General features: G+C 41.7%; 2 protein-coding genes across 13 annotated transcripts in view; both read left to right on the forward strand.

The window, feature by feature from the left end:
- The window catches only part of LOC139411403 (tight junction protein 1a), a 175,493-nt gene extending 162,402 nt beyond the window's left edge, over positions 1-13,091 (forward strand). For 8 of the 12 annotated variants that reach the window (XM_071157717.1, XM_071157718.1, XM_071157712.1 and 5 more), the window contains 6 exons: positions 3,628-3,846; positions 6,273-6,382; positions 6,505-6,892; positions 7,214-7,431; positions 9,297-9,440; positions 11,189-13,091. In XM_071157717.1, the coding sequence (XP_071013818.1) occupies positions 3,628-3,846; positions 6,273-6,382; positions 6,505-6,892; positions 7,214-7,431; positions 9,297-9,440; positions 11,189-11,283 (1,174 nt within the window). In that variant the 3' untranslated portion in view covers positions 11,284-13,091. The remainder of the gene's footprint in view (positions 1-3,627; positions 3,847-6,272; positions 6,383-6,504; positions 6,893-7,213; positions 7,432-9,296; positions 9,441-11,188) is intronic. The other 4 variants (XM_071157711.1, XM_071157722.1, XM_071157723.1 and 1 more) reach the window with 4 other exon arrangements.
- Positions 13,092-14,439: 1,348 nt separating this feature from the next.
- Positions 14,440-21,683, forward strand: part of LOC139412165 (protein ENTREP2-like) — a 134,816-nt gene continuing 127,572 nt past the window's right edge. Inside the window, exon 1 of the mRNA XM_071158983.1 lies at positions 14,440-14,664. Coding sequence (XP_071015084.1) covers positions 14,440-14,664 — 225 coding nt within the window. The remainder of the gene's footprint in view (positions 14,665-21,683) is intronic.

A 21,683-nucleotide genomic window follows, 5' to 3' on the forward strand; every position in this document is an offset into this window, starting at 1 on the left:
CAGGACTGCTTTGCTAACGCTGACTGGAATATGTTCATCAGGAAATGCATCACTGACGTTGTCTCCACAGTGAAGGTTTGCTGCTTCCCCAAACAAAAGCCCTGAATTAACACAGAGGTGCGTGCTAAGCTAAAGGACATCTACTGCTCACAGGGCTATAGCAGCCAACCACGAGGCAATGGCTGAGGACACGATTGCATACAAGAAGTCCCGCTAGACCTCTGCAGAGCCATCGAACAAGCAAAAGGGCAAGATCTGAACAAGGTAGCATCCTATTATAGCGGCTCTGACGCATGTGGCAAGGGCTACAGTAGATGGATGGCCTACAAAGGAAGCCGTGATCTGCCTAACGATGCCTCTCTACCAGACAATCTCAATGTTTTTTATGCGTGCTTCAACTAAAACAACACAGTGCTCAGCATGAGGGCCCCCGCTGAGGAGCCGGAGGACTGGGTGATCTCTCTCTGAGGCTGACATGAGTAACGGTTTTTAAGTGGGTCAACACTCGTAAGGCCGCAGGGCCAGACGGTATTCCAGGGTGTGTCCTCGGGGCATGTGCAGACCAGCTGGCAGGCTTCTTCAAGGACATATTCAACCTCTCCTTGTCCCAGTCGGTAATCCCCATGTTTCAAGCTGACTACCATCATTCCTGTTCCTAAAAACTCTTAAGGCGTCCTTCCACATTGACTGCCGTCCTGTAGCACTCACATCTGTAATAATTAGGTGCTTTGAAAGGTTGGTCATGGCACGCATGAACATCATCCCAGACACCCTAGACCTACTCCAATTTGCATACCACCCCAACCGATCCATAGATGATGCAATATCAATTGCACTCCACACTGCCCTCTCCCACCATAGTGCCCTCCAAGTTCATCATCAAGCTCGGGACCCTGGGACTGAACACCTTCCTCTGTAACTGGATCCTGGACTTCCTGATGGTTGACCCCAGGTGGTAAGAGTAGGCAACAACACCTCCGCCTCGCTAACCCTCAACAAGGGGGCTCCTCACGGACCCACTCCGTGTGTGCTTAGCCCCCTCCTGTACTTCCAGTTCACCCACAACTGACCACGCACGACTCCAACTCCAAGTTTGCTGACGACACAGCGGCGGTAGGCCTGATCACCAATGGCGAAGACAGAAAGTAGGTCAGAGACTTCCAGGACAACAACCTCTCCCTCAACGTCAGCAAGACTAACGAGCTGATCTTGGACTACAGGAAACGGGAGAGTGCACACCCTCATCGACAGGGCCACAGTGGAGATCGTCAAGAGCTTCAAGTTACTGTGTCCACATCACTGAGGACTTAACATGGTCCTCTCATATGAGCACAATTGTGAAGAAGGCACAGCAGTGCCACTGGGGCACAGCGCGTCACTGGGGGTGAGCTCCCAGCCATCCGGGACGTACATTCCAGGGTGTGTCTGAGATCTGTTCTCCATACACCCGGCCCTGCAGGGCGTACAGTTGCATCAAGGCTCAGACCACCAGAATCCTAAACCATGGGTTCTCATAAGGTTTTTGGCCTGGGGACCACCATTTGTGTTATCAAATTCAGAACACAACTAGAGTTAAATAAAAATCGCATACATAGATATTTACCATGGCCGGGCGAACCAAGTCTTGGGCCGAGGGGATGAACATTTTAAAGGCTCGCTACTTGGCATTGGAGAGAAAAAATGTCAGTTGTCAAGCTAATTTCCATCAATTCAACCTATTTTGCCATGAGGCAGAGAGAGATCCTTGCCGTTTTAAAGCTTAAAGTAACGTTGTGTTTCCAAATTTCTATACAATATGACCTATAATTAACAATTACAATATGAGTGAAATAGTTTTCCTTCCAAAAATGGTAATTATGTTAAAGGGCAGTTTTTCTATGTTGGAATGGTGTAGGCATACCCCGGGGGAGAACGACTGCCCCCTCTCATTGAAGCCACAGAGGTTCAAGGCCGACCGCGGTATTGCAGGCATTGTTATCAGAAAACAGGATCCCATTACAGTGAATTGAAAATCTGCAAACTTTGTGTAAATAAAATATTGAAGACAATCATGGTACAAATAATAGCTTCTAATACAGCAAATGTATGTCCTTGAATCCATTATTTAACTAGGCAAATCAGTTAAGAACAAATTCTTACAATGCTACTTGGCATTGTAAGGAAACACTTTGAAGTTTGTGGAAATGTGAAATTAATGTAGGAGAATATAAGACAGCAGGGATTCAAACTGTAGAACCCAGTTCCTACATTTGAATATAAAAAATGATTTTATCAAACAAAACTATGCAACATTTTATCTCTGGGACCCTCAGGAGGACAAATCAGAGCAAGATTACTGAATGTAAGTACATTATTTACCTTCGGAGGTGAATATCAAACCAGTTGCCATGATAAACGTTTTTTGGTGTTGTGCACTCTTAAACAATAGCATGGTATTTTTTCACTGTAATAGCTACAAGAATTTAAGTTTTTTGTCCATATAAGACATGTCTATGTCCTGGAAAGTTTGCTGTTACTTACAACGTCATTCTAGTCACATTAGCGCAGGTTAACAACAATCGTCCCGGTATAGGGACACCGATCCGTAGAGGTTAACAGAATATTAATTTTGAAGTTAGATTTTCACTGGCCAGTTACTTTAAATTACAGTGCATTGGAGAGCAAGATAGTTATTGATTAGCTGTATTACTACGCTGCTGTTAATTGATTATTGATTGCCATTAGTATGTACTGTATCTATTTATCCTTCTACTGATCACTATCACTCCTGTTTACATGTATATTACCATAAGTATGTATGTATTCCTGCTACCAGTCTCTTTTCAGACCTGTTTACATGACACTTGCACACTCACATTAACACTGAAATACACACTCACCACCACGCACACACCCACCACTGATGCTGCTGCCATACTGCTTACTATTATTATTATTTGTCCTGCTACCAGTCCTAATCCCTGCCTACATGTACATATCTACCTTAAATACTCCAGTATCCCTGCACATTGTGCATTTACCCTGTATATAGCTTCCTCATATTTCTTGTGTTTTTTTTGTTTGTATTTTCTTATTAGTTCTACTTTTTTATATGAGTACTGCACTGTTGGGTAAGCCAAGTTAAGCCAAATTAAGCATTGCAAGCCAAGTTAAGCATTGCAAGCCAAGTTAAGCATTGCAAGCCAAGTTAAGCATTGCAAGCCAAATTAAGCATTGCAAGCCAAGTTAAGCATTGCAAGCCAGGTTAAGCATTTAACTGCCGTAAAACAATGCCACTGCCTACCACTGGTGCTGCTGTTTGTTGATTTTGGAGCGCCCCTCGGTGGAAACTAAGAGAAACTGCCTTCCAACTCTGCACACTGACTGATGTGCAGAGTTGGAGGTTTTTACTCTTTTAGTAATATGCTGTATGCGTATTGCAGAGGCTGTCCTGTACACACGTTTATCATTGAAGCACTGATGTTTTCATTGTAGTTCTGTTTGATTTGTTATATGCTAAATTGTAGTGATTTAGAGATCGAAACAAACGCCCCACAATATATTTTAGAGGAATTTCTTTATGTATAATTTATCTGGTATTTAATTAACCTCCCAACATTGCCTCATCCCTTATTTCTCTCTCCTCAGAGTCCCTGAGCCTCAGAAGGCCCGGGAGGTGTCCGATGATGACATAGTGCGCTCTAACCACTATGACCCAGATGAAGACGAGGAGTACTACAGGAAACAGCTGTCCTACTTTGACCGGCGCAGCTTGGACGCAGGCAAGGCACCTCCTCAGACAACACCTGTCATCGCAACCAAACCTGCTGCTCAACCACAAGCACATCCCGGATACAACTACCCAAGGTAACTCACTCCCACGCGTCACTCTCTCTGCGATATGTGGTAGGAAATCAAATCACTGTAGTGAGAGACTGAGTATGTGAGTGGAGTGGAGTGGAGTGGAGTGGAGTGGAGCCCGCTCCAATTTCGCTCCAGTAGCGCTCACTTCATGAGCTCAGGGCATGCCCGGCCCAGCATGCATTTTTTTTGTCTACTTGTGTGCTGCTGTAGCCCCTTGCTTTAGCTACTGTCATATAGTATGCTAAATGTTTTCATAAAGAAACTGATAAAACACACAGGTGAAAAATAAAGGTGACTTACAAAGATGAGGAGGAACAAGAGCAAGAGGGAGTGCAGTGATGTAGTATCCACAACTAAATAATCATTGTGGAATTTGAAAAGACAGGTTTCCCAAAAGCATGATGGTGTACTTACTACGTGCACATGCTAACAGAAAGGAACGAGGTGGGTAGCTAGCTAAGTGTATCATTGTAGCAAAGTATTTAAAAACTCAAGATCAGATCTCTAAAAAGTTAAGTTAATTTTCATTCTATTATCTATACAACGGGCCATCATTGATTTTGGCCCAATAGGCCTGGCATATTACCTCTTCCAAGGATCTTTCTGTTTTGATAGGGTTATTTTACCTAAAATCCTTTAGGCCTACCAACAGGAAAAAGAAAGAAAAAAACTATGCATCCCTGCCCGGCCTGGCAAGAGTGTTTAGGGGGGTGTTTATCATCACCAGTGGCGCTGAGAGGGTACTCTCCGCTATTGGTCTGCTCTCCAGGGTTTCCAGGTACCATCACATGAAGCCACAGACTCACGTTTCTAACAATTAAATTCAAAGGCACTTTAGATGGAGCCTTATAAGGCATTTTTCGGTTTAATTTGTATCTAATTTGAAGTAAATCACTATAAATCACAATTTATAGACTATAATGATTTAATACAACAAAATGTTTTTTAAGTGCTGAGCGCTTAATGTCTCTGACAGCCTAGTGTCGCACTTGCAAATGCTTCAAAGTGTATTTCTTTGTAGGCTACAACCTTGAAATAATATAGCCTAAATAATGTATTTTTGGCTACGTGTCTGACTCCTGACCTATTTAGTGTTTATATGCTGTTTAATACGACATGTAGCCTATTTGAAATGATGAGCGCTTCTTACAGTCACCTTTTCCTGTTGTTAAAATGCTTTTCATTCAAACCATATGGTTTGGTTTCAATACTTCAAACCCAAATGGTAGGTCCAGGTTGTCACTAAAATAGATGGGTGTTGGTTAAATTGTGATTTTAATGAATGGAGCAAATTTGGAGCAGCATTTTATTATTATTTTTTTTCTTTTGAGAGAGGAGCGTTTTTTAGCGGAGCGGTTGGAAAGCACCGCTCAACTCCGCTCACATACTCTGGTGGGAGACGCAATATAGCTTACTCTCCCCCTGCAGCACACTCACCAGACAGAAACCTCATGGGGATCTAAAGCTTTTTATCTTGGCTACACACACACACACACTACTCCTGGGGTCTAAAGCTAGGCTACGGTATATCTCTCAGCAACACACACTGCCGCCACCAGAACATTGATTCACCCTGCCTTGGAAATGGTCCTCTTATAGTTAAAAGGACAGAGTTGGTGGTTGGCCCATACTGACAAATGAAAAACTATGTTTTGAAGGCAAGCTGTGTTTTTTTTGTTATCCTCCTGGGCGGCAGTAGAAGGGTTACTTTGATGTACCACACTGTGTGCAATCTCCGCTTCAGTCAAAGACCATGCCAAAGATACAAGATTAAGTGTGGGAAGGGAAAGATACCATCACAGTATTCTTTTATTCGTTCTTTCAACTATCAACAATAGGTTTCATTGTTCATACGAGGTGTTTTACCACTGTAAAACTTGTCTCAAGATATTCAGGCTACTTTGGATGTCAAAGCTGCACTGTATGCGCCAGTATTGCTATTTGCTTCAGTATTGCTGTGCTCCATTCTCCTATGTGTTGTTTTGACCAACTTATTTTTAGTAGGGCCATGTCTACATGGTTTTTGCCCCATTCTGTAATTACCTAATTAACAAAACCATTCACTTGTAACTGCTACAAAATGATCAATTGCACTGTAAGGTTTTATGGGCACTAGTAGTGGAAAGCATATTTTAAAGTGTGTTTTGTAGAAGCAATCTGTGTAAATCAATATAGTCAATTAACTAGATGAAGCCACTGTGTATTATTAAAACTAACATACTAACTGGACTGTAGTAATTGAACCTTTCTCTTGAGGATACATGGCACATCACTGATGTATCTCTGTTTAGGTGTATATTTTTGAAGTAGTAAGTGTGACAAACTGTGATACATTATAACCCTGGCCTGAATTATTCTTTACCTTAAACCCAAATGTTTGTGCCATCGTTGTGACATTGGTTGAATGTGCTCTTGTGTTTTTTTTACAGGGCAGAGTCAGTGGAGAAGGTCAGTCCTGTGGAGAGGAGATATGAACCCGTTCCCCAGGTTACCCCCGCTGCCCCACCTGCCATACTACCCAAACCCACCTCATCTGAGGGTAAGCACTATTGTGTAGGACACACACTAGTTCTACATGTGGTATTTTCATCTATAAATATAATACACACACACACACACACACTGTGGCTCACTTACCAGATCCCCATGACTCTCCCAAAGCAGACACAGTCACGACCAACTACCTGCCCCAGAAGAGTTACCCTGAGAAGTCTCCAGTGAACGGTATGGCAATGAAGGACCAGCCCAAGGCCCCGGCCAATACTAGCTACAACCGCTACGTCCCCAAGCCCTACACCAACTCCGCCAAGCCCTTCGAGAGGAAGTTTGACAGCCCCAAGTTCAACCACAACCTGCTGCCCAACAACAAAACAGACCTGACCCCAGCCATCAAGGCCCCAGCCAACAGCACAGTCCCAGCCAAGCCCCAGATCTCCCCCCAGCCTACAGACCTGGACTCTGGCATGGACACCTTCACACGCACCATGGACAACAGGTCCAAGTACCAGCACAACAACATCAACGCTGTGCCCAAGGCCATCCCTGTCAGGTGAGAGGATTCAACATCACCCCTAGAGGGGCATCCTACCCACTGGCTGAACTATACTGGGTTCAGTTATAATATGTAGATCATAGTGTTATCGCCTCGCTTCATGTATTATGGAAGTAACACACCAGGAGTGAGGAGTGTTTCTATGCTTGGCTAGAGAAAAGAAAGTCACATGGTCATGTTTCTTACAGTTCTATAGTTTACACATTGAATGATAACAATGCCTTTGTCCGTCCAGAAGTTGTCACAAATGTTTCAGAGGCGGGCTCTAACTGGCTCTATGTTCTGGTATCTGACTGTGACAACTCTCTCCCCCTGTAGCCCCAGTGCTCTGGAGGATGATGATGAGGATGAAGGTCACACGGTGGTGGCCACGGCCCGGGGGGTCTTCAACTGTAATGGAGGGGTGCTGAGCTCCATCGAGACTGGTGTCAGCATCATCATCCCACAGGGGGCCATCCCCGAGGGCGTAGAACAGGAGATCTACTTCAAAGTCTGCCGGGACAACAGCATCCTGCCCCCCCTGGACAAGGAGAAAGGTCAGACATGGGTTCATGGGAGTTAGAAGATTTCACATGGGGTCTTTTGCCAAGCTTTATTTCAGTCTGAAGATATTCTATTCCTCAGTTTTAAGTGTTTTTAGCTACCTTAATTGCTAGCTTTAAAATGGGTATTAGATATATTCACCCCGCTTGGATATTCTTCACATTTTGTTGCCTTACAATTTTTTTTTGTCATTGATCTACACAAAATACTCCATAATGTCAAAGTGAAAAGAAAATTCTACAGTTTTTTTTACAAATTAATAACAAAAATATAGTCATTTAATAAGTATTTACCCCCTTTGTTATAGCAAGCCTAAATTAGTTCAGGAGTAAAATACTGCTTAACAAATCATATAATCACTTGCATGGACTATAATAGGTGCTGACATGATTTTTTAATGACTACCATTTCCTCTTTGCCCCAATCACAGATTCAACTACAAAGACCAGGGAGCTTTTCGAAAGCTTCATAAAAAGGGCAGTGATTGGTAGATGGGTAACAATATCAAATTAGACATTGAATGTCTCTTTAAGGATGGTCAAGCTAATAATTATGCTGTGGATGATGTATTAAACCACCTAGACACATCAAAGATGGATCTAGGAAACTGCTCATGGATGTCACCATGAGTCTATTGGTGATTTTAAAACGGCTACAATGGCTGTGATAGGAGAACTGAGGATGGATCAACAAGATTGTAGTGACTCCACAATAATTACCTAAATGACAGAGTGAAATGAACAATACAAATATACAGAATAAAAAATATTCAAAAACATGCAACAAGGGACTAAAGTAATACTGCAACAAAAAAAAACATGGCAAAGGAATAAACTTTTTGGCCTAAACGCAAAGCCTTATGTTTGTGGTAAATCCAATGCAACACATCAGAGTAAATGCTTCCTTATTTTCAAGCATTGTTGCATCAGGGTATGGGTATGCTTGACATCGGCAAAGACTGGAGAGGTTTTCAGGATAAAAAAAAAAGGTGATGTCGCTAAGCACAGGCAAAATCCTAGAGGTAAACCTGCTTCATTCTGCTTTACACCAGATACTGGGAGATTAATTCACCTGTCAGCCAGACAATAACCTACAACACAAGGCCAAATCTACACTGGAGTTGCTTACCAAGAAGACAGTGAATGTTCCTGAGTGGCCAAGTTAGTTTTGACTTAAATCTGCTTGAAAATCTTTGGCACGACTTGAAAACTGCTGTCTAGACATGATCCCCAACACCTTGACAAAGCTTGAGAATTTTGAAAATAATTATGGTCAAATATTGCGCAATCCAGGTGTGCAAAGCTCTTAGGGACTTACCCAAGAAGACTCATCGCTGTAATCACTGCCAAAGGTGTTTCTAACAAGTATTGACTCGGAGGTGAATACTTATCTAATCAAGGTATATTAGTGTTTTATTTTTCATTATCAAAAAAATAAAAACAATTTCCCACTTTGACAGAGTATTTTTTTTGTAGATCTTTGACAAATAAAAATGACAATTAAATCCATTTTAATCCCACTTTGTAACACAATAAAATGTGAAGAAATCCAAGGGGGTGAATACTTATGATAGGCGCTGTATATAATGTATCAGTCCGCAGTGGGGTTATTTTACTATCCAAACGTATTTGTGAGATAATGTTGTTTTCACAGATAATTTATCATCTCTCTCTTCTGTCGTCTTCTCTCTTTACATTTTTCTAGGATATGTATATTTTCCTTTGGTCTTTAACTGTTCTCATTGTCTTATGTTCACCGTGTCTGTTTAAACCCATTAACAGCTTCAGTGATCTTAGGAACGCTGTGTGTACATGTATGTGTATTAGCCTTTAACCCTGTGGTGTGTATCTGTTTCAAGGAGAGACCCTGCTCAGCCCGCTGGTGATGTGTGGCCCTCACGGCCTCAAGTTCCTGAAGCCTGTGGAGCTGCGTTTACCTCACTGTGCGTCTATGACCCCAGATGGTTGGTCTTTTGCTCTAAAATCCTCCGACTCCTCGTCGGGTACGCTGTCCTCTCTCTGTCCTTTTGGGGTCGGGGCTTTGGGTTGGCTTTGTGACAAACTGATATGGTTGTGGGTCACTTTGTATGATTTTGATGGTTTCGTTTATTTGGTGTTTCGGTTTGTTCACTCACTCATTCCTCCACTGATCTTTATTTATTTGATGTGGTCTTCAGATCAAAGTTCTTCTTGTCATTGCTTTTTCATGCTGAAACATCTTTCTTTCTGTTCTTTGCTCCGCTTAGTGTGTATGTCATCTGTTTGACATTGATATGGTTCCATTGGACATGCATCCCGCCGATCAGTTTTGTGTTGATTAGTAAGGTCTTTTGTTGTAGTGAATCATTCCACATTATTTTCCCACACGTGATTTTTTTTCTCACATAGCCACCCAAACGTCTATCCTGAAACACAGCGGTCAGCGGTCCTCTTAAATTTGGAAGAGGACCCTCTCAGAGACAGACGCATGGCTCCCTCAGTACTAACAGATGTTATGTATGTGAGAACAGCCTGTGGGTTGGATCTGAGATCTGTCTGACAGCATCAGAACAGAACCGAGTCAACTCTTTGCTCTCCCTCCGCTCCTCTCTATATGTCTTAATGGTAAACTTGGCACAGCCGTGGATTAGCTACTAATTACTCTCAGCTAGAATTGGACATGAAGGGCTAAATTATCCTACTGCTGCCTCGTTGGCTTGTTTGTTTGTAGTCCTGCTTCGTTGTAGAAGGATTACAGGGCTGTGTTCTAATCCTCTTATTCCTGAACAAGGCCCTTTAGCTTCATTTAGGTTCTACTTGTGTCTTGCTCCTCACTGAGTCTGACTCCTTTCTGGTTGGGTGCTGAGCTGCCCAGGCCCAATGGGAGTTTCCAGTAAGGAAGCAGCATAGTGTGTGGCTTAATGGTCTTGGTTTGGAATGGTTCTGAAAGAAGTCTGCTCACACACAGGGGAGATTCAATCCCAACCACACATGATCAGTTTGCTTCTGACCAAACATTACCTTAATGTACTGATGTCATTATGAGTTTCACAGTGAACATTCCTCCTGCTGCACTGACTAATTGAGAACCTCTAACAAATAATCGGAGTCATTGACAATTGATCTGAGCAAAATCAGTTAAACACCTCTTGGTCCTCATATGAATCCTATCTGATAGGACCTGTCATTGCTAAAATTACACTATAATGATTAGGATGCATTATCCTCACTTGTGATGTCCTATCAGAACAACAAAGCATGCTAAAAGCCTGAAATTGTTCAGTACTTTGATCTGAAGATCTCATATAACTCATTTTACTCACATGGCCCCGAGGGAGTGAAAACAATTATCTGAAATAATGGTGCTTTAAAATGCAACTGCATTGTGGTTTGGAAGAAACAGTTTTGAGTCTAAAGCCATTTTTTTTAACAATTATTTACATTTGTTATTTTGTGGAGGCAATACTCTTGGCTCAAGGCCTGGGCTTGGGCCATTAATCGCAAATTACAGTCGCTGCCAGTACATACTCTATCCTAAGAGCTATAATTTGAAATCAAGAGTGGTTTTAGTAATGTGAAGTTTACTTCTGTAAAGCTACATCCTACCAAAAACAGCATGTATATATGGCTTTAATGGAACAGAGGGTGTTTTAGTTTAGTGTTTGGAGCTTGCTGGTTGTCAGTTTAGCAAGAAGTGCATTATGTATTATGAACCTTATACCCTTTCTCCACCTGTTATCATTACCATGTTCCTTCTCTCTCTCCCCCTCAGGTGATCCCAAGAGTTGGCAGAATCAGTCTCTCCCTGGAGACCCCAACTACCTGGTGGGAGCCAACTGTGTGTCTGTGCTCATCGACCACTTCTGAAGAGTGCAACAGCTGGCCTGTTACTGAATGTGAAACCATGGGAAAGGATGGATAATACATACATACATACATACATACATACATACATACATATATACATACATACATACATACATACATACATACATACACACACACACACACACACACACACACCATTTCTCCAGGGGTGGACCATACACAATGATGTATTTACATCCAGTGCTCCAGTGTTGTTTACTGTGCCCATGGAAGATGGAAGGAGACTGAAGTTGCCCCTATGTGCTGTCCTTTAACTCTTTCCGAGGTCTTGAAGAAAATACAAAACACACAACGATTTAACCAGTGATGGAATGCATGCCCTGTGCCACTGAGTAACTTATCACATTATACGCCAAGTTTTAACTTTTAATTGTTACATAACAGGAAAATGGTTTGAGGTTTTTTACTTTTGAAGTAGATGGACATACATGTAGGTGTATTTATACTATATATGCATACAGTATATATAGTATATGGTATAAATATAATTTTAAATTCAATTCTAGAAATCGTAATTCAAGAATCAGAATTCAACCTTTTTTGTCACCTTTTGAATTGGCTGACTTACAAAGACGGTCATATTTTTTTCCACATTGACAGATTTGTGATGGTTTTGGAATTCGGTGCCAGGGAGGTGGGCAGTAAAGTGATGATGTCAATGCAGAGCCACATTTTCTAAATGTATGGCTCTGTGGTAATGATTATGGTGATAGTGAAGTAGGCAAGCATCTGCAGAAGAGAAAATGAAGATGAAGGTGGAATACTTTGAGGTGGATTTAAAGTCCAACTCATATGCCTCGAACATGTTCATCCTGTGACTAGAATGGCTCTTCCTTCCTTTCCTTTTTTCTTTCTTTCTTTCTGTAAACTGACCTTGGATTCACTTTGTATTGACTACCTGAATTCTACTCCTGCTGTATCAAGATCTATGCATGTGCTATGACTCAGGTCCAGAAGCCTGCTCAGTTCTCCCTCACCATGTTAAAACCCTCTTACATTAACAAGCAGTGATGCCTTATCTGCATATTATTCACTTTTTCAGTAAAAACCTCTGGGTTCTTCTAAGTTATGATGATAAATTATGGACAAATGAAGTTATCTTGCCATTTTGTCAACCCACTGTATAAATGAACTTGGGTTTAGCGCACAAGAACAATTGAAGCGAATAAAGGTATTCTTTCTTTATCTGCTATGCATATGACTTCAGAAGAAAAAGAAAAACATGACAAAAAAGACAAGTGGCTGTAAATAAAGTTAGCATATGGCCTTGGTTCTTGGTTTGTAAATGAACTTTTGTATGTCTTTGTTATTTTGTATAAAACTTAGAGAAAACTGTTTTAAAAAATAAATGAATTGACCATGGTTTACTTTCTAATCTGGTTATACCCTTGAGCCTTGGAACTTGTAACTATTAGCAGTAATAAAATCCACATTTTCTACCAATATATTCACACTACATATAAATAATAATTGTCACACAATCTTTTTATGGTTATTTGCGAAAGAGGAAAGTGCTTGGGTTAAACAACTTTTCAAACCTGTTCTTTAAAAGGGTGTGCTCTGTCCCCCTCATTTATTTGTGATACTGGATGCTGTATTATTTTGTGCCCTGAAATGTATTTTTGTACTAATAGACCATATATTACGGCACACCAGTACTATTTTCTTTATATATGATAACACAGCTTCAATTGGATATTAGCTCTTCACGTGTGGCTGACTTTTTTCTCCTTTGTGACACAATTTTAAGTATACCACTGTATTAATGAATAAAAACATTTTTAAAGTAGTCTTTCTGGGGTTTCGTTTTTTTTTTTTTTATGAGCCAAGCATTCTAATAGTTTAAAGGATTCTCAGGTGAAATATGTAATCATGTTCGTTTTCTGCTTAGACTGGATTTCTACAGTTTGATCTTCGTCCATTACAAAGCTGAGAGGGGGGAAGGTGGCTGCTGTAGAATGTCTATTATCTTTAGATACTGCGGCATGATTTAAGTGCAGTACCAGCTTGGCCGGTGCAGATGGTGCTCTAGAGCCCTGTGGCTGTCTCCGCAAGGTCAGCACCACAGCAGGCTGGTATTCAAAGATTAGGGACTGTGTTTGCATTATGAATGACATTTTTACAAATATGGAGAGTATCAACTTGTTTTAAGGCAAATGCATGTTTTTACTCCCAATGTACTAAAAGTGTCTTGTACTTCATCTCAATTGATGGTTCTCAGCCTTTGTGAATCTAATAAAGTAGGCTTGTCTGTATAAATTATAGATGGATCATTCAAACATTTGGTTGGAGGCTATAATTTGAAGAAATGTATGAGAAATTGGTCATTTGAATTCAGACAATTCATAGACATCTCAAAGGATAAGTGCATGGCTTCACAAATGATAAGAGCATGGTCATCTTTTTAATGTTCATATAGTCTAATTATTTGTAGACGCAATCGCATAAGGCTATTTTTGGGAAGCGAAGTGGCACCGTCGTAGTATTGATTGCCCCAAACACGCTAGCTGCATCTCCTCCTGCCGCCGCGGGTAGTTTGCTGTCTGTGAAAACCCTGCGCCTGTGTGAAACATCATACCCACGGCCACGCTCTCTGTGCATGGTACCCTGCCGCGCGTTTGACAGCGGAATACTAGAATACTACGTTAAAGGGCGACACTATTCCCGTGTCATTTCAGCTATACGTTTATACTTGCTGAGGTTCTTTAAAATGTATCCTGTAGCAGTGAAAATAAGGGAGCATATGATTTGATGGACCATTTCTCAAGCTTTTCCTCGAGAACCCGGTTACCCTAGCCAATAGCGCGTTATCCTGTGTTTTTGCGAAATCGATTTGGGTAGCAGCACAAGAAAGTCACTGCGCATCTCATCCATCACACTGTTGTAGCCTTCAGAATAACCGACAATTGCGCATCTGCATCTTGGGATAATTAAGCAATTTAATGGAGACTCTTTCAAAGGAACCATTTAGTAGGACTGATGTTATTTGCTTTTTGGACACCGTTGCTTATCAAGCTTAACGTTTGGACATCGGTTACTTGCTTTGCTGTTAGGTGCCACTTTTGGATGCTGATGGAAATAGCTTAACCCATTGTTTTCAATAGCTGATACATACACTCTGTTTTCTTCGTGACAATGCCAGTCCAAGCAATGCCCCGAGGTCGTTCGCTCAGCCCCGCGTCCCTGTCCCGTAGCCTCTCCAGACTCAGGGAGTTTCGGACTCGGACTCGGATCATGCTTTCTCTCGGAGTTTCTCAGATGGTTTTGGGAAGTCTGATTTTGGCAGTCAGTTTTGCCGCTCTGGCCCTCACTACCTCACCAAGGGTCAGACATTCGTGTCCATTTTGGGCAGGTTTCTCTGTAAGTATTTCGTTAATTAAGTATTAATATTCATCCAACATGTGAGTTTATGTGTGTGTGTGTTTTGTGGCTCACTGTTTATTGTTATTTATAAATTGACCCATTTCGCGGGAAACAGATCTGGTGCTCACACCTGGTAAGCATGTCCAGTTGGGACAACACGTGTTTTATTGTAATTTATGCAGACGTTGTAAAATCAACATTAATGCCATTAATTATTTCGTTGATTGACTGTCACCAACTGAACATTGCTTTTAAACGCTTTCATTTGGCATTGTGTTGTATAGGCTACAGTAGCCTATTGTGACATAAGCCTACAGATGGCCTATCGTTGTGAAATATCTACTCTCATTTAGGCAATATTAATTATTTGATTTTTTTTGTGTCATCCTGTTGCAATTTGTTTGTAATAGTATTGCTCAAAATAAATACTCAGGCATGTTTGGGGCACGGTGTGAAGGATTTCTCTCAGCTAGAACTCAGTGCTATTTTGGCTCTCATCTTGTTTATGGATGGGAGTCTCACATACAGGCTACTGGCTTTGCAACCTTGACTCAGGGGAGACGTAACATAGTAATTTAAATTCCAGGACACTGAAATTAGTATGAAATGTTGTTTGGGATGGTATGTATTAATTTGTGTGATTTCGTATGATATGTTACGAACATAGAATTAGGAATTAGAATACTAGAATGGACATGAACCTTCTTATTATGGGATAAAAGTCAGCCATTTTGATCAGGGAGTTGGTCAACCATGGTTTTGCCAGAACTGTAATAAGATATCGTCTAAATCATGAATTTGAAGAATTTATCTGCACTGTATGTTTGTTAGCTAGCTAGCCAGCTAGTTTTAGAGGGAATGATTCAATTCAAATTAACTGCCAATATGCCAACATTCCATTCAAACAATGCAGTCAATCCACCGCCATACACTGGCTGAAATCAGTTGATGATATAATTTAGATAAAACTTGTCATGTAGCTAGCTAGCTAGCTAAAACAAACAGCATGTGTCATTTAGCTTTCTTCATCAGAGCTTTTGGAAAGAGCTTGACATTGTCCTGGTAAAGTTGTCAGTCTGACTACTGTCATCACCACTATAGATTGCAAGCAAATCAAACAATATTTGGACATAGCAATCTAATTTATCCTCTGAAAGTTAACTTGTTAACTAGCCATATTCATGTGATCTGTTATTAGCTAGCTAGCCAATTTGACATGGTCCATCAATCAATGTAGCCTATCATGTCTGCCAGCAGTAATTGTGATTAAACACTATTTATAAACGATGTTGAAATGGGATAATGTTAGCTAACTTCACTACGTAAGTCTACGTTGGTTGAATAAAAAAATATATTGAGGTCTACTTACCACTGTTTAGCCAACTGTACAAAGTTTCTACTTGTAGCTTGCAAAGTAAACAGTAACGTTACTTCGGCAAATGCGCCCTTTGGCTGCTTGACAGGCAGAACCCACAAAGGATGGGAAATTAACATATACCACTCATACTTGTCAGGTAAAGTTCACTTTTGTTTTATATCACTCAAATATCCAATTAATTGTTGCCAATATTGAGAGATATTGTGAGGCTACCCTCACGTATCTGAAATTACATGACCAATTGGTATTTACTGATCATGAAAAGCATGCAGTTATTCCTACTTCCTGTAGATCTATAACTGTGGTCTTTGTTTACTATGTTACTATGTTACGTTTAGTCTATGAGACCAGTCTAAGTTCTACTGAAGTCTGTAGGTTAGAGGTTCATAGCTTGCAGCTGGGCCATCAGTGATGGGGGCTGTTCTTGGCACAGGCACCGTCCCCATGTGGTGCTGGTCATATTTGTCTAACTTTTCCTGTGAAGAGAGTCCCTGTGGAGAGAGTGGTCTTATCAATATATTTCCCTGTCAATTTGTGTTAAAAGTAATTTCTTTCTCATTCTCTCACACACACACACATGCACGGATGCACACACACACACACACGCACTGTACGGCTGGCTCTATGTTCAATGAGCAAGAAATGCACTTTCAAGCAACTTCTTGCTTTCATTGTGTACTGTAAAGATTGTCTTAGTGGGACATTGTTTTCTGCGCCTGAAAATTGAATTGCAGTTTCTCTAAATATTTATGAAGGCACTCTTCCTTGATTTCCTGCCAGAGATCCAGCCAGTGCATTAAGCTGGGAGGTAGTTCCATTAATTATAGAGGGATAATTGAGGCAGTGTATAGAGAGAGGGTGATGGTGGTCTCTGTCACAGGGGATATGTGTGTGTGTGTGCTTGTTTGTGTGTTGTCCGAGATAAGCAACCTTGGGGTGAAAGTTCACAGGTCGGGCTATGCTCCTGGAGATCAATTCCTGGGATTCACTCACTCAACAGATATGTACACTACACGGCCAAAAGTTTGTGGACTTCCCTTCAAATTAGTGCATTCGGCTATTTCAGCCACACCCGTTGCTAACAGGTTTATAAAATCTAGCATACAGCCATTAAATCTTCATAAACAAATATTGGCAGTATAACGGCCCATACTGAAGCGACTTTCAACATGGCACCAGCATAGGATGCCACCTTTCCAACAAGTCAGTTCGTCAAATTTCTGCCCTGTTAGAGCTGGCCCGGTCAACTGTAAGTGCTGTTATTGTGAAGTGGAAATGTCTAGGAGCAACAACGGCTCAGCCGCGAAGTGGTAGGCCACACAAGCTCACAGAACGGGACCGCAGAGTGCTGAAGGGCGTAAAGATCGGCAACTCTCGGATGCAACACTCACTTCCGAGTTCCAAACTGCTTTGGGGAATTTCATGAAATGGGTTTCTGTGGCCGAGCAGCCGCACACAAGCCTAAGATCACCATGTGCAATGCCAAGTATCGACTGGAGTGGTGTAAAGCTCGCCGCCATTGGACTCTGGAGCAGTGGAAACGCATTCTCTGGAGTGATGAATCACGCTACACTATCTGGCAGTCCGACAGACAATCTGTGTTTGGCGGATGCCAGGAGAACGCTCCCTGCCAAACTGTAACGTTTGGTGGAGGAGGAATAATGGTCTGGGGCTGTTTTTTATGGTTTGGGCTAGCCGCTTAGTTCCAGTGAAAGGAAATCTTAACGCTACAGATAAAATTACATTCTAGATGATTCTGTGCTTCCAACTTTGTGGCAACAGTTTGGGGAAAGCCCTTTCCTGTTTCAGCATGCAATGCCCCCGTGCACAAATCAAGGTCCATACAGAAATGGTTTGTCGAGATCGCATGGAAGAATTTGACTGGCCTGCATAGAGCCCTGACCTTAACCCAATCGAACATCTTTCTAATGAATTGGAAAGCCGAATGCAAGCCAGGCCTAATCGCCCAACATCAGTGCCCGACCTCACTAATGCTCTTGTGGCTGAATGGAAGCAAGCCCCCGCAGTAATGTTCCAACATCTAGTGGAACACCTTCCCATTAGAGTGAAGGTTGTTATAGTATCAAAGGGGGGACCAACTCCACATTAATGCCCATGATTTTGGGATGAGATTTTCGACGAGCAAGTGTCCACATACTTTTAGCCATGTAGTGTATGCATGCTGAACACATATAAACCCAACATGCAACAATTTCAACGATTCTTTTGAGTTACAGTTCATGTAAGGAAAACAGTCAATTGAAATAAATTCATTAGGCCCTAATCTATGGATTCCACATGCCTGTTTAGGGGCGCAGCCATAGGTGGGCCTGGGAGGGCAGAGGCCCACCAACTTGGGAGCCAGGCCCACCCACTGGGGAGCCAAGCCAAGCCCAGCCAATCAGAATTATTTTTTACCCACAAAAGGGTTTTATTACAGACAGAAAAACTCCTCTGTTTCATCAGCTGTCCGGGTGGCTGGTCTCAGACGATGAAGAATTCAGATGTGGAGGTCCTGGGCTGGTGTGGTTGCACGTGGTTTGCATTTGTGAGTCCGGTTTGACGTACTGCTAAATTAGTTGGAGGTGGCTAATGGTGGTGAAATTAACATACAATTATCTGGCAACAACTCTGGTGGACATTCCTGCAGTCAGCATGGCAATTGCATGCTCCCTTAAAACTTGAGACATCAAGTGGCTTTGTGTTGTGTGACACAAATGCACAATTTAGAATGGCCTTTTATTGTCCCCAGCACAAGGTGCACCTGTACAATGATCATGTTGTTGATTTTTGATATGCCACACCTGTCAAGTGGATGGATTATCATGGCAAAGGAGAAATGCTCACTAACTGGGATTTAAACAAATTCGTTTACAACATTTTAGAGAAATAAGCTTTTTGTGCATATAGAACACTTCTGGGATATTTTAATTCAGCTCATGAAACATGGGACCAACACTTTACATGTTGTGTTTTTATTTGTGTTCATTGTAGTTAGGGAAAGCTTGCCTTTCTATATGTGTGTTTTTAAGGGGAAAGCAGTTTGTACGATAAACGTGAGCATGTGGTGGAGCAAGGAAATCTAAGCATTGTTACTCATTGTTTGGTATGAAACATAAGTTGTTCTTCTTACTAGGCTGTTAAATAACTCCATGCTGAACTCTGTGTGTCTGTGTCCGAGGCTGATTTCCTTCCCTCACTTCATTGTTCATGTAAACATTTTTAAAAGTCCTCTGCTGCTGGAACTTGAGTCACTTCCCCCAGCCCCACTGACTGCTTCATTCTCACCCTCAGTTGTTACAAGCAGTGTGGCCAGGGGTGCAACTTTCACTGGAGATGGGGAGGACATGACGCCCCCACATTCTGAAATTGCATTTTTGTCCCCCTCCAGTTTTATCATTGAGATGTGATACAAAACGCGACACAAGTGTGCTTTAGGACCATGCGGACACCTCAGATTGGTCGTGTAGGCTGTTTTTCGGGTTCAGCCCGCTGGATTTAGGACCTCATGACACCACAGAGTGTGCGGACAGGCTGTGTGAAGGCAAAGCTTCTGAAAGGCTGGCGAATAGGACCAGCACAGGAGAGATGAACAGAGGCAGCTGCTGTCTGTGTTGCGATTTTTCTCTGAGTTGTAAAAGCAAGCAGAGCAGAAACTGGCTACTCTTTAGTTGACTGATCTAACAGGCAAGGTAACTGCTGTTTGACATAATTTTTTTATTTTATTCCCAGTGCTGAGCTAGTACTGCAACTGACATGCTACATTAGCTAAGGGTTTCATCCCCTCTCGACTGAAGTGAATTAACTACTAGTAGCTAGTTAGCTAGCTAGTAGCTACCACAGCTAGCTATCTGTCAGGTAGCAGTATTTAACAGCTGTTGTGTATATGGAAATGTTTTGTAGCCTTTGTTTTGTCTCGTATCAACAGAAGTACATTTTATGATGTACCATTGTACCATTAGCTAGAACTAGCCAAAAGTTGGCTAACGTTAGCTAGCTAGCTCACTAACTTTAGCTATTATATTTGCCTCAATCACACTAGACCTGAATCAAATGATAAAACCAGCGATTGAAGATCGATATTCTGCACAGTCAGTACACGACACTATGCTCATCATCATAGCAGGATCAGATGGTGACAGGTGTCCCTGCCGGGTCAGACAGCCAGGGAAGACCAGTCTACGGAGCTCAAGTGAATTTTGCAGTATATTATAACAATCAGTGAATGGATACAAAGTTCCATCTTGAGTTGATTGGTAGCCTACAGTCTGGGATCTGGGCATAATGGACATTTCAATTATTGAACCATTAATATTATTTTTGAATAATATAATGTATAAATGTACAACAAGGTAATTATTTGTAATGCCTCATCTTAGAAGGATAAGATGGTGACAGTGGTCTCATCAGGGTCAGGCAGCCAGGGAAGACCAGTCTGTGAAGGCGCAGAGGTGAACTTTTGCAGAAACAACCCTTTATTCTCTATCATACACATATCATGCACTCAGAAATTGTATTATTCTGCTTGATGTGTAAAACACAAAAGGGGACATATTTGCATATGTTATGGTCTTGTGAAGGCTGGCTGAATTCTGTTTTTGTTTGTTTGGAAATGTTGATACTGGAGACTGTCATTAGAAGAAACTGTGTAACCTAGCATTTATAGCGGCTAAGAAATGCATTGCCATTAATTGGAAAGTTGTTTATCCTCCCACAATGTCACAATGGATGGCAGGAATGTCAAGTTATGTATCACTAGATTTGATTTATTACAAGATTAAGGATATACTGTGCAACTTTCATAAGGTCTGGATGCCTTATATGGAATACTGTACTAGAAAAAGAGTCTGCATTGAAAACATGCCCACTTAAGGGGAGATACTGTACCTATTTAGGCAATCCCTAGCTGCTGGGCTGCTCAGTCCTGGCCCGCAGGGTCTGCCATACCATTGGTTGTCACTCTGGCCTTGGCCTAACACACCTGAAACCAATAATGAATGTTTCACTAATATCCAAAAGCTGAGTGGGGTGTGTTGGTTTGGGGTGCTGCAGGGCCCCAGACCCCAATGGACAGGACGGGGGGACCCAGCTATATTGTTTGCAAGTAAAAAGAGCTCTACAGTACTATTAGGCCTATGATATTAATTACAGTGCCTTGCGAAAGTATTCGGCCCCCTTGAACTTTGCGACCTTTTGCCACATTTCAGGCTTCAAGCATAAAGATATAAAACTGTATTTTTTGTGAAGAATCAACAACAAGTGGGACACAATCATGAGGTGGAACGACATTTATTGGATATTTCAAACTTTTTTAACAAATCAAAAACTGAAAAATTGGGTGTGCAAAATTATTCAGCCCCCTTAAGTTAATACTTTGTAGCGCCACCTTTTGCTGCGATTACAGCTGTAAGTCGCTTGGGGTATGTCTCTATCAGTTTTGCACATTGAGAGACTGACATTTTTTCCCATTCCTCCTTGCAAAACAGCTCGAGCTCAGTGAGGTTGGATGGAGAGCATTTGTGAACAGCAGTTTTCAGTTCTTTCCACAGATTCTCGATTGGATTCAGGTCTGGACTTTGACTTGGCCATTCTAACACCTGGATATGTTTATTTTTGAACCATTCCATTGTAGATTTTG

Source organism: Oncorhynchus clarkii, chromosome 6, assembly GCF_045791955.1.
Source record: "Oncorhynchus clarkii lewisi isolate Uvic-CL-2024 chromosome 6, UVic_Ocla_1.0, whole genome shotgun sequence".
Taxonomy (NCBI): Eukaryota; Metazoa; Chordata; class Actinopteri; order Salmoniformes; family Salmonidae; genus Oncorhynchus; species Oncorhynchus clarkii.